Below are 13209 nucleotides of genomic sequence, written 5' to 3'. Positions count from 1 at the left end.
TTTGATATAAAAAAAATTAAAAATAAACTATCCAAATTTCAGATCTCAATCATTCTATATGATTTATATAATAAGAAAATTAAAATTAAAAATTTATATTTTTCTGATGGTTTCTAACTTAATCATGAAACATAAGCATCCACATCAGAATTCTATTTTTCTATAATCTAATTATCCTCCCGGTCCCTCCACCCTCCCCCACAAACCCCCAACCGTCAACCTTTATATATGTATGATCTCTTGACTAAAGTAAGATAGAATAATACACCAAAACTCAATCATACATATCCAACTAATTTTGGGTTCCAAATTGCAGGATCACATATAAGGTTTCATTTGGGCACTTGACTTGGTAAACATAATATAGTTTATAGGTTATCAGTATGAATACAGCCCGGCCTAGCCACAATAATCTAACCTATAAGCCTTTTTTTTTCACTATTGTTCTCAAAAGCTGTTTCTACATCCATTAGAAAGTCCTCTAGCAATTGCTAAGCTGGGAAAGGATCCAAGGATGTAACTCAACCATTTTACCTAACCATAAATCACCCTGACAAACATTAGTTTCTTTGCCTGCAAAGAAACGTCAGGACTAAGAAATATTAGTTTGGACGGCAACCTCTTGAACGCCGCCACGCCCACACCAAGCAAGCAAGGCATAGTACCACCACGCCTCCAGTTAACTGCCGCAGAATGCACACTCTACTAGCAGGAATCCCAGCACCTTTGGAGAAGTTGACATGCGATCATCTCTACTTTCACACACATGATATGGTAAAATCCATTTACAGGGAAATTTATGGAATATCAGAGAACAGGGATTTGCAGGTCCAGCAACTATACAATTCGTCAAGCATGGGACACCATATGGCGGACACAACTGGCCGTCCAAATAATCCTTCATCGCATACCAAGTTTCCACCACAGCTCAAACTAGGGCAACAAAAAAGATGAATGACTTGGCAGCAAATCATATATGACAAGGAATAACACAGTAGTTCCGATCCATTTAACGCCAAGCGCGAGTCTCCAAAATCACACTAGTAGAAGCAGAGTCCAACCTCATAAAAGACCCAAAGGAACATCGGGCCATGGATTGCTCATCACTCTGTGCAGGTCGGGTTCTACAGATCTTACATGACAATCAAAGCATACAAAAAACAGTTACAATGACCCCTTGCTAATCATACCTGTCCTTAAGAAAACATATCATAAAAGCAACCAGATGGAAAAACCTAATTGGTCTTATGAATACCTCACAAGACCAACTGTATACATCTCTCACACCTGAAGCAGAGTTCAATGCTAAAGATGAAAAAATAACCCTGCACGTATCAGGACTGGATGGGCTTAATCTTGAAGTGCAGTGAAATTAGAGAGAACACGAAGCATTTAAGGTCCTGCAAGCAATAAAATGGTACCAAGTGAGCATGTCAGCAACCAACTTCTTTTCAAAAAATAAAAATAAAAAAGCATCTAGGACACGTTTGCTCAACATAAACTTCCAACAGAAACCCTTTTAACTTGGAAAATCATCATAACTAATCTTTGCAACATTTAGCAAACTGGACAATCACTTGTTTGGGACCATGAGACATGGCTGACTAAAAGCCTCTTAGAAAATAATACCAATCATTTGCACTGATGTCAATGATTTAACTGAAAGTGTGTGTCTGAGAACCACAACTGAAGTTCTTTTTTTCAGTCCACCAAGTAGAACCTAAAATCAATGATATCAAGATAGGAATTGCAATATAAATCATAACAAGGGTCAGAGTAGACCATAGCACAAACAGACAATGGATGGCAAGATGCCTTCCAGCTTTTTTTCTCAAAAAATACAAATTATGTAAGTGGCGAAAGATTGAGAAAATTATTAAATTGTACATTAGATGAATGAGAAGTAACCACATAAAAACATATAAAACAAACATCACTCTGAAAATTTAACACATTTCCAAGATCAACCATCAGTGCATATGCTGCATGTCCAAGAAAACACCATCAAGCCTAGTTACTCAAAAATATTTGGAGGTGCATTATGAAGATACATGCAACTATGCACCTTGTTTACCATGTAAATCCTCTGTGCACGTGACAACAAACATCAACTATGGCCCGCACAAATACGAGATTGCATCCTTGTAATGCATTTAGGCAATGCCTCCCTACATGAATGTGCAAGATTTCAAGTGTCGCATATCCATGTCATGCCACGCCAATGCTTGTCATACACCGGGACACAATCATGCCACATGTAGATCAAGTTTACCATAGTACCAGTAGGCTCGTGCCAACTGGTATGGTTAGCACTTCATTTTATTGCATGCACACAAAATATCATGGTTTTGTTTATATGCCACCACATAAGACAATATAAGCTCTACTTTGACCCAAAAAACATATACTGCCATACACATATCTACCAAAAACAATTGGGAAACAATTTCTCATCACACCAACATCATACTTGTTATTAGATTGAATATGCAAAATTGTCTCAGCTACTGATAGAAGGAACATGATCCTTTCTGCATCCAACAGTTAGACTTCTTATGGCGCCTTAAGAGTGAATTTTCTCACCCACATGGACAAAGTAAACCACAACTTTTGATTTGCTTCAATCAAAGTGTGATTTACTGCTCCAATATAAATAAATGAATCATCTTTTAAAGTGTATGGTTTCCGAAGGAAAATGAATCAAATTTCAACCATTTAAGAATAAGAAAATTTATCACTAGCATATAGGCCCCATAACTCTCAAATCTTTTTTCCGTTACTCTTAGGATCTAAAAAAAAAAAAAAACCTTACAAAGATTGCTAGTTTTATGCGTTAATTCTTATTAGCGGTAATAGATAATCATCCTAAAAGGCCAAAAATTGAAAAAGAACCCATCTAAGCAACTTTCTGCAGATATTAATATATAAACTACATGATAAAGTTGGACATATGTTTTAAGGGATTGTGCGATCCATAATACAGCTCAAGATTGCAATATTACTTAAACCAATATAAGTATGAGAACCAACATTAGGATTAAGAATGTGAATCATAAAATCCTAATAAAAATGCCTAAAATCACCAGAAACTGAAAATACTTCGATCATACCTGGAACATGATTAAAATAGAACAAAAAAAAAAAAGGAGAGCCACGAGGGAAAAAGAAAGCCCAACCCTGGTGTCCCATTTAAACTTTTGATTGCATCAATTTGCTCACAATTATATGAGTTGGTAATGCAATTTTGTCATCGTTGCATATATCAATATGTCCAACAATAAAGAGGATGGAAGTATAATGGGTATAGAAGAATAGAGAACTAAGGCCGAACAATCATGCACAGCTGAAAATTAAGAAAATCTTACAAGGAAGGGGACTAGCATTTTTATCAAGGTTTAAGAGAGGGAAACCTTTGATTTGAGAAAGCATGGCCATAAAGTGGACATAAGAGAATGCTAAACTGCCAAAACATATTGATAGCTTCAGATAACCAAATTAAATATACAATGACTGATGACTTTTTGACAGATGTGAGGGTTTAAGGGATCATTTCCGAAATCCCATGAATCTGACATCATCAGTAATAAGATCAATAGGCCTGCATATTATGTCTTGACTTCTTTTTTTTAATAAAAAAATCATGATAATAGGTTTCATGAATCCACAGATCACACTGTATATAGCAAAACAAATCAAGAAGACGAAACTAATGATGATTATGTGACCGATGCATACCTTGGTGACTGAAGAGAGCATTTGATATTTTCACATTAAGTCTTCGCATTACATAGCTTAGCATGTTGGGCAAAAAAGTTCAATCAATGAAATTAAACATATCAGAAATGAAAACGTTGGGATGGGTGTATAATAAAGGTAAGAAAAACAGGTAATATCAGCAAAGACAAAAGTCACACTAAAGGATATAGTCATTGCAAACCAAGATAACATGGACATCTGTGACAAAGGTCAGCAGGGCTCCAGGGGATGAAATCTGTGTTGACATTTCTGGAAAGCCCAGGGGATGATTCCAGCTGGCTTAGGTAGATACAATTTTGCTTGAACAAGTAAAGATGAAATATGATAGTGAAACTTCCATGCATGCGGTGACATCCAAGGAATAAAGACATTGGATCTATGGATAAATTTGGGATATGATTGGCTTTTGTAATGGAAGGAGCAAAATTTCAGATTTACTGGAAGTTTTTATTGGATTTGATTTGAAGGTTTCAAGCATACAGAGGAATTTTTGACACAAGAATTTATGCTTCCCAAATTGGCAAGTCCAAATATTCTCTCTCATGCACACACACAAACACACATCAAGTGTGTGCATGCATATTTATGTGTGTTAGTAGGTGTTGACATGCATATGGCAAACACCTGCAAGGACATATTCTTGAACCTATAATGAGAAAATCTAGGTCATAGTTAACATGAAGGTGCAAAATGAAGAGCTAGAATTTAAGAAAATTCATTTAAAGAAAATATATACTAATAGCTCTGTCTGACTATTGGAAGTGAATACAATAGATAATAACCGAGAAGGCTTTATGCATCTTTGAAAGATGGACTTGGTACATCCCTCTCCATTTTACAATTGAATGGGTTGAACCTATGACCGAACTACTAGGGATATCATAACACATGCTTGTAATTACTTATCCAGCTGCAGAGAACATATGTAGAGAATATCTAATTTGACCATAGCCAGAGATTGATGACCACTGATCTTTTTGGTACCATTTTTTATTTCAGTAGGGAAAAAAGACAACCGAATTCGCATGACATAACAGAGATTAGATTATTTAAAATTACATAAAAAAGAAGAAGAAACTTAACCAAGTATTAAGCCAACAATTGTTTTAGCACCAGTTGTGTGCAGTCTTTGTTGAACCATAACCAAGCACAATGCTTTTAACCTCCTAATGTTTGTACACACACGACAATACTCTAATGCCAACTGATTGCTACATGTTCAGGCCATCTAGCATATGACATTGGTCTATGTTAATAACATTACAAGAAAGATGTAGCACAATGGGTGCAAATATAGAGTAAAAATGCTGAGTTGAGTACGCAAGGAGTAACCTGAACAAGGTAATAAAAGATGCGAAGGCCTTCCGGATCTTTGCTGGACTGCACATCTACAAGGGATCCGATCTTGGACGTGGTGAAGGAGATGTGCTCGTTCCCCATCACAATCTCCAGCTCCTGCCTCCCAACCCGATCTGGCTCGGGCCAGTTGTTATCATCTTCCTTCATTATCTGTATCCCAGCCAAATAAAAGAGCATTTAAGCCTCTAACTACTCAATAAATAAACAAGCAAATAAAATCAATTTCCACAACACCCTGATGCGCAAAAAAAAAAATCTGGCAGCCCAAGATTTACGATCCCGAAGAAAACCAATTTCCTCAACACCCTGATACCCCCCAAAAAAAGGAAACGAAAAAGAAATTCTGGCAGCCCAAGATTCACGATCCAACCTGCAAAACCCTAGAAATTCCCAAACCCCATCGATACGAGTAATTGAACAGTACCGTTAAAACTAAAACCTAAAATCCAGATATTGGACAACATATGAAATAGAATAGCCAAATCTAGGCATGATGACCTCTTACGATCGAGGAGAGGAAACCGATCCAGAACCCGGCAAACCCCAAAAATCTAGAACAAGAATCCCTAAAAACCTCGAACACTACCAAAACTCAACCCTATAATTAAAAGAAAAGATGAAATCCTCGAGAGAAACGATCGTACCCTGTTTCCGGCCAAATCTTGTAAGAAGGAAGGGAAGGGAAGGGAAGGGAAGGGAAGGGAAGGGGAGGGGAGGAGAGGTGAAGGAAAAAAGAGACCTCGCTTTCAGCGATGATGCGGCGGCACTCGCGGAGGACGGCAGGGGTGACGAAGACCTCCTTGCGTATCATAGTGTCGTTCTTGTAGTTGGAGTTGTTGGCGTAGCGGAGCTTGCCGTCGGGGCGGAACTCGAACTCCAGGAACTCGTGCCCGAACTTCCCCTTGTGCCCCACGTAGTACCGCAGGTAGAACTCGTCCTGCTCGACGCCGTTCCCCGCCATCGCCGACCTTCCTTCCCCCGCCCTCCTCTCTTTCCTCTTCCTTTAACCCTTCTCCTACGCGTTCCTGCTGCTTCAGGTCTCTTCGCCCGGGTCGGGCCTCTGCTCTACTTATTGGGTGACCGAGTGAGGTGGGAATTAGGCATTTTAGCCCGCACGGGGAAAGAGAATTACACACAGAATCAAAGATTACAGGCGTAGAGGAGAATATTATAAACTAACAGAAAAAAAAAGATATCACAAAAAAAAACATAGAGGAGAATGTGTTAAAAAGACACGGTACACAAAAAGATCCATGACTTGAAATAAAACATAAAAACAAAAAAAACCGTGCAACAGAAAAAAAAAAAAAAAAAAAAGTAGAAGATAAAATAAATAGGAAAAAATATATTTGTAGAAAGGTATAGGAAAAATAACAAAATAGAAAAAAATAATGATACAAATCAGAGATACATGTCTCTATTTTCCTACTCTTCTACTGTTATTAGTTCCGATATGTATTGTTTGGTAAAAGAGGATTGAATGAATTTATCCTGGTAGGGATATTCATAACAGTGGTTGTTAAACACTTTACTTTTTGGAAGGGTTGTCGGAAGGGTGAGTGGTGGGGCTTGGCTTTGGATTTTGATAAGAAAGATAAGTGGGTAGTGAAAAATGGGCGGTTACCTTTTTCATTTTGCCAGGCACTTAACTTATTTCTACCCCTCAGGAAGGAGAGCAACAACTAAAAGGTGTATTCATTTGTTCTTTGAGTCAAGATCTTAATGTTCACTTATTCTTTATCGGTAACATGCATTACATGTGCTTAGTTCAGTTTCACAAAATCCAATCTTTCTAAATTAGTTCTTTTTTGTAGAATTTTCTTCACTAAAATTTAATGTTTTTTTTTGGGAGTAATGCATATAAACTTTGCTTAATAAGGTATGCATCTTACTCTTTCACACTTCTAAACAAATTCTGATCTCTCTCTTCTATTATTATTTTCAAGTATAGATCATTCAACTAGCCTATGTGAAATAGTAATGGAAGACATCAATTACAATAATCTAAAGCAGAGAGAACATGTAGGTGCTAAATATATCACAACACAATTTTATCAGCAATTTAACTATACTAAAAGAACTCTTGTCAATTAATATAAACTGACTTACTGAAACAAGTATAAGATCTTGGAAACTATATCAACAACATAATTCAAAGAAAATACAAAGAGCAAATAAAAACCGCGCTACATTCTTCAGTTCTAGTAAATAAGTTTATCATAGGGTGGGGTGCAAATGGGTCATGTCGGGTCGGGTCTTGAGTGACTCCAACCCAAAACGGTTTTTTGTTCGAATTCTAATTTTAGATCCAAACCCAACCCAATAGAAGATTGGATTCATAGCTACAATTTTTGACCTAATGGATTATTCGGATCGGGTCCTTGTATAATCCGGACCCAATCCAAAAAATTTGGATACAGGTCGGGTCCGGTTCGAATCCGGATCATTTGACAAGGAAGTATAATCCAATCCATGTCGTCTGATCTAAGAAATAGTGCAACCATTCTAATTATGATCAATAAAACTTTACAGTTCCAAGAAACAATATTATATCATATAACTAAATACTTGATGAAAATATTGACAAACTCAAAAATTTTATGCGGTGATGACAACAAAGGTATTTTTTAGCTTGTAAAATATATATATATATATATATATATATAGAGAGAGAGAGAGAGAAGCATAGAGGGATGGAGGTTTAAATGGGTAGAAAAAGATTAGAAAGTGTTAGAGAAACGAAGATCGTAAATTAGTGATCAAGAAACCATCCTAACTAGTTTCTTCTGAATTGCAATCCTCAATCTAGATTACCAAGTTTTTTTGCTCACTATTTGACATTGCGCCAACTTAAGTATTTGAGGTAATACGTGTTGGCATTGACTGCATGTCGCCTCCATTTGGATGGTCAAGAATTTATTTGCAGTTTGTTATTATTTCCGGTAAGCCCAACAATTACATATCTTGTCCCCTCCAAGAAAACCATGTTGGTTCTCGTTATCATTACTCAGATTACTTTATATCGAGTATAAATATATTCATAAAAAATTAAAAAAAATAAAATATTAAAAAGTTGAGTAGAATGATCGGTCAAAAAAATTTATATAATCTAAAAATTATATAATTGGCCATATAAGATGCCATCCAATCAACCGAAGTTTTCTATTTATATACGGAACCAGGCAAATGTTACTTAATTGGGTTATTGTTATACATGGGATTAGTCGGTGCTACTTGATCTAGCCCATATAGTCGGAGTTGACTTTTCGCGCAACCCTTCTCCCTCTCAGACTGCTACCCTCCTTCAATCAATCTTCATGCATCCCTCACCGTAACTGGACACGTCCAACAGCCGCTCGCCGCGCCCGTGTCCCGTGTTCAAACCTTAACCCCCCTTCTCTCTCCCCCTTCCTTTACTCTCGCCCATCGTTTCCTTACCCTCCTCTCTCTCCTTAGACTCTTCGTACCACCTCTCTTCTCCGCCACAAATCTCGTCCGATGCCTCTCTCCCCTCCCCTCCCCTCCCACATCAAAGTTGTCTTCCCTCTCCCTGAACTTCCCCTCCCCAGCTTCGCAGAACAAAGCCTATCTAAAATTTAGCCGCAGTTTCTTTTGGTCTTCGTTTTTGATTACAAGCAGGGGAAGAAGAACAAGAAGAAGAAGGAAGGAGAAGATGAGAAGGGCCCCGCCGGGGATGAGACTGGCCCGAAGCCTGGGGGCCAAGGAGTGGAGCCGCAACTCCCACCGCTGCCTCGTCCTCGTCCTCACCTTCGTCGCCTACGCCTCCTACCACGCCTCCCGCAAGCCCACCAGCATCGTCAAATCCGTCCTCGACCCCGACACCCACCCTCCCCCCGATTACCCCCAACCATCGCTCTCCTCCCCACCTCTTCCTTGGCCCCTCGGCCCCCTCTTCCTCCCTCCCAACCCTCTCGGGAGGCCCCACTCCCACGGGTGGGCCCCGTTCAACGGCACCGACGGCACCGCCAAGCTCGGCGAGATCGACGTCGCCTTCCTCGCCTGCTACTCCCTCGGGATGTACGCCGCCGGCCACCTCGGCGACCGCCTCGACCTCCGCCTCTTCCTCGCCTCCGGCATGATCGGCAGCGGCGCCTTCGTCGGCTTGTTCGGCATGGGCTACTTCTGGCACCTCCACGTCTTCGGCTTCTACCTCGCCATGCAGATGCTCGCCGGCCTGCTCCAGGCCACAGGCTGGCCCTCAGTCGTCGCTGTCGTCGGTAACTGGTTCGGTGAGCGGAAGAGAGGACTTATAATGGGAATTTGGAACGCCCACACCTCGGTCGGGAACATAGGGGGTTCGCTTCTCGCTGCCAGTGTGTTGCAGTATGGGTGGGGGTGGTCCTTCATTCTTCCGGGAGCTTTGATTGCTCTGGCTGGCGTTCTGGTGTTCCTCTTCTTGGCTGCTTATCCAGAAGATCTCGGGTTTTACAGTCCTCGCAAGAAGGCCGAAGAGGGGCGAGATGAGGAGGAGGGTCGGGTAAGCGAGGGAGGAAGCGGGGAGAGAGGGAGCGCCGTGGGGTTTGTAAAGGCTTGCTTGATCCCTGGGGTGATACCATTCGCACTCTGCCTCTTCTTCGCGAAGCTCGTGGCCTATACCTTCTTATACTGGCTGCCATTTTACCTCAGCCAGACTGGTAATTGTTCCTATTTATTCCCCTGTTTGCTTTCAATACTGATAGAAAGTTGCAATCTTTGTATCAGAGCTGCAATCTTGATGAAGATTCCTAATGCAATGATATATTCAGTGAGTGAAATTGACCAGAGTGTATATATATTTTCTTTGAGCGTAAAAGAGGCGAAAGTCGCCTGAAATTTATTAAAATGTGAAGATTATAATGGACATGTTTACGAGATTAGAAGAGAAATATAGAAGAGATGCAGAGAAGAGTTCCAGTAGAGAGATAAATAGCCTTCAGAACCAAAGAAAAGAAGCACCCATGATTTATTTTCAGATCCCCACGGTTGTATTTATACTAGGTTGATTTAATAAATCCGACTTACCAAAAAAAAAGGGAGAAAGGAAGCACCCATGAGAGAAAACTGGTAGAATGACTCTGACTGAATGGGGAAGGAATTCGCCATGGATAACCACAGCTATTTCTTTCTATACAAGGCTTTTGTAATAACTGACATACATATTCTTGAATTTGATTTGAATTGTCTCCATGATCTAGAGCAAGAGTATGCTTCCAGCTACTATTTCCAAGACTTACGGTAGTTTAAGGATGAAAAAACTTACTACAAGTCCTTCATGTTACATGGGATTGGGTTAGATTGAGGAAGAACACTGGTACCACAGGTGGGATGTTGCTGCTGAGATATGTCACAGCTCACCAAGAAGGGTGCTTGAGGCTACTAGATTCCACAAGGGGTGTCAATATGACCTTGATGCAGCTATTCTGACACTCATACTGAAGGATTGGTTGTCAAACGTATTAACATAAATGTTTTCACCAGGATTGGAGTAAAAAAAATAATTATGTAATATTTTTTTCCTAGAGCTTGAAGTTGTATCTAGTATTCAAATTATCAAGTCCTGGTAATAGTATTGAAAGATTTTCAAACTTCAAAGTTTTACCTGGTAATCAAATTATCATGTAATGTGAAAGTCATTTTTTGCAGCTATAATTTTCCCCAAATTCTGTTATCCAAGTAAGAAAGTTTTAGAAGTTGATATTTTTAGCGCACTCTGGATTGATTTCTTAAATTGTGTTATTCATAATATACTTTGTTGAAAAAACCCTCTCCCATGGTTCTATAGTATGTCTCATGTGTTAGGTTCAGTATAATGGGTTCTGACCCCAAAAATCTAAATATATTACTTCAAAACGAGGCACATTGGCCTGCAATCACATCAAACTTTCAAAATTCCTCCTCCTCTAAGGGCTAAGAGGCTAATAGCAGATTGTTAGAAAACGTATTTATTCTCTCTCCAAGTCAGGTATTCTTGCTGTTTAACATGTTGTATTTACTGGTTTTTGTAAACTATCAAAATAATATAGCTCATCTTTTGGGACCAGACTGGTTTTGTAGTTGTGAAAACATTGACTGTGTAGTGCCAAACTATTTCTCTGCCGATTCTATAGTGCCAAGATCGTTTGGCATTTTGTTGTGGTTTAATGTATTTTATTATCTTCACATTCTGCTGCAAAGAGCAAGGGAAACAGATACATAGCTGCAAAATTACATGCCTTTTGTTACCACATTTCGGGGTGAAGTGTTATCGATAATATCAATTGTATCCATGTCTAACAATCCTACTTGCAATATTGAAAGTGGAGTTAGGTTTTGAGAAATTCATGAGTGTCCTGGACTTGGTTTATATCAAAATATTGCTTGACTAGCTGAAGCAATGACTATGCCGAGTGATTGACATATTTTTGCTGCTCGACCTATGGTTGATCTCATTTTTTGATCTTGTATTGCAGCGATAGGGGGAGAGTACATGTCAGTTAAGTCTGCAGGAAATCTTTCAACTCTTTTTGATGTTGGGGGAATAATTGGTGGGATCCTTGCTGGCTTCATATCTGATCAACTCAAAGCTCGGGCCACTACAGCAGCCAGCTTCATGTATTTGGCAATTCCTTCCCTTTATGCCTACCACAGATATGGGAGCATTTCAAAGTTTGTGAACATTACACTGATGATGATTACTGGGTTATTTGTTAATGGGCCTTATGCTCTCATAACAACCGCTGTTTCTGCGGACCTTGGAACTCACAGTTCACTTAAGGGAGATTCTCGAGCATTGGCGACTGTTACTTCCATCATAGATGGGACAGGATCAGTTGGTGCAGCTCTAGGGCCACTTCTAACTGGGTTTCTATCAAGTACTGGATGGGGTTCTGTTTTCAAGATGCTCATGATCGGGGCATTCGTTGCTGGTGCCCTTTTATCCATTCTAGTTAAGGCAGAACTTGCGCGATTGGTCCAGCATTGGAAAAATGCCAGATCTGATCATTCAAGACAGCATGGAACTGAAGGTAACAGATCCAAACCTAGTTCTCCTGATTACCTTTCTATTCTTCCACCACAGCTTGCATTCATACATTGGCTTTTGATTCTTTTCCACTGAAGTTTCTCGAATTGGTGATGTCTCTTTAGGTTCTGTTGTCACACCACTTCTAGCAGCGGGCAGTCGACAACATTGATATTCTTCCACACTAATCGATCAGATATAGAGTTGCAAATGTCTAGATAGTAGTTCAAATTGAGAGAAAACCAGATGTTACAGAAAGCAAACAAAAGAAAAAGGTATGGGAATCCAAGGAGTATGATTGTCTTCAGTTCCAGGGAATGCAAATCTATTAATATCACTGCATTGCAATCTTTTTTTGGCTAGGAAAAAAAAGGTCTTTTTTGTTTTATTTTTCCCTTAGGGAAAAACCAAGCTTTTGTGGGCCACAGTCATGCTGTATCATATATATATATATATATGACATGCTAAAATTTATTGTTATTTTGATAGATTTCCAGCTTTACTTTGCTGTATCTTTTTCCTTTAACAAATTGAAATATTTTAATAGCAATTTGCAGCTGCATCATTTCAGAATTGCCTCTTCTATTTTCAATGAAAGTTCGACTTAATTTTTACTCTAAACAAAAGAGAACAAACAGGAAAAGTGCAACGGGCATAGATGACCACAATTGTTGATCATATCTAATATTAGTGCTGCATTTGTCGGGTGTTGAGTCACTCATTCAAAGAGCTAGTTCCAGGATTGAATTTGACTTCTATCCTACAGGGAGAGAACATAACCTCCGCTGCTAAAAACTTACTTCTCAAAGATATGTTGGTGGTATCTTGTTGTAGGAAACTGACTATCTGATTGCCTTATCAGACCACTTATTGCTCCCATCCCTATAAGCCCAGTCCCCACGATAATTGAAACAGAGAGTGATGCAAAATAGGATGATCAGATATATGGTTCAAACCGGCACTGATCAGATATTCCCCTAAAGATATGTTTGCATTTTCACTGAGATGTTAAGCAGTGTGTCATTAAGACTGTTGTTTCTTTGAGCAAAAAAGTGAAACAGTTTTTGTAAGGCCTTATTTTCCCCTAAAAATAT

At 39.2% G+C, this 13209-nt stretch overlaps 2 protein-coding genes across 2 annotated transcripts; one reads left to right on the top strand and one right to left on the bottom strand.

The window, feature by feature from the left end:
• Positions 1-977: 977 nt before the first annotated feature.
• LOC103704670 (protein mago nashi homolog) lies at positions 978-6192 on the bottom strand. The gene is made up of 3 exons (XM_008788061.3): positions 5855-6192; positions 5089-5265; positions 978-1400 (listed from the first exon to the last, which is right to left on the bottom strand). The coding sequence occupies exons 1-3, from the start codon at positions 6074-6076 to the stop codon at positions 1335-1337; spliced, it is 465 nt and encodes a 154-aa protein (XP_008786283.1). The 5' UTR covers positions 6077-6192; the 3' UTR covers positions 978-1334.
• Positions 6193-8464: 2272 nt separating this feature from the next.
• Positions 8465-12595, top strand: LOC103704669 (putative glycerol-3-phosphate transporter 4). The gene is made up of 3 exons (XM_008788060.4): positions 8465-9770; positions 11565-12119; positions 12241-12595. The coding sequence occupies exons 1-3, from the start codon at positions 8789-8791 to the stop codon at positions 12285-12287; spliced, it is 1584 nt and encodes a 527-aa protein (XP_008786282.3). The 5' UTR covers positions 8465-8788; the 3' UTR covers positions 12288-12595.
• The last annotated feature ends 614 nt before the right edge of the window (positions 12596-13209 follow it).

This window comes from Phoenix dactylifera, chromosome 5 (genome assembly GCF_009389715.1).
Source record: "Phoenix dactylifera cultivar Barhee BC4 chromosome 5, palm_55x_up_171113_PBpolish2nd_filt_p, whole genome shotgun sequence".
In the NCBI taxonomy this organism is placed as follows: Eukaryota; Viridiplantae; Streptophyta; class Magnoliopsida; order Arecales; family Arecaceae; genus Phoenix; species Phoenix dactylifera.
The sequence above is the reverse complement of the archived record's forward strand: the minus strand, read 5'-3'. Positions and strand labels throughout refer to the sequence as shown.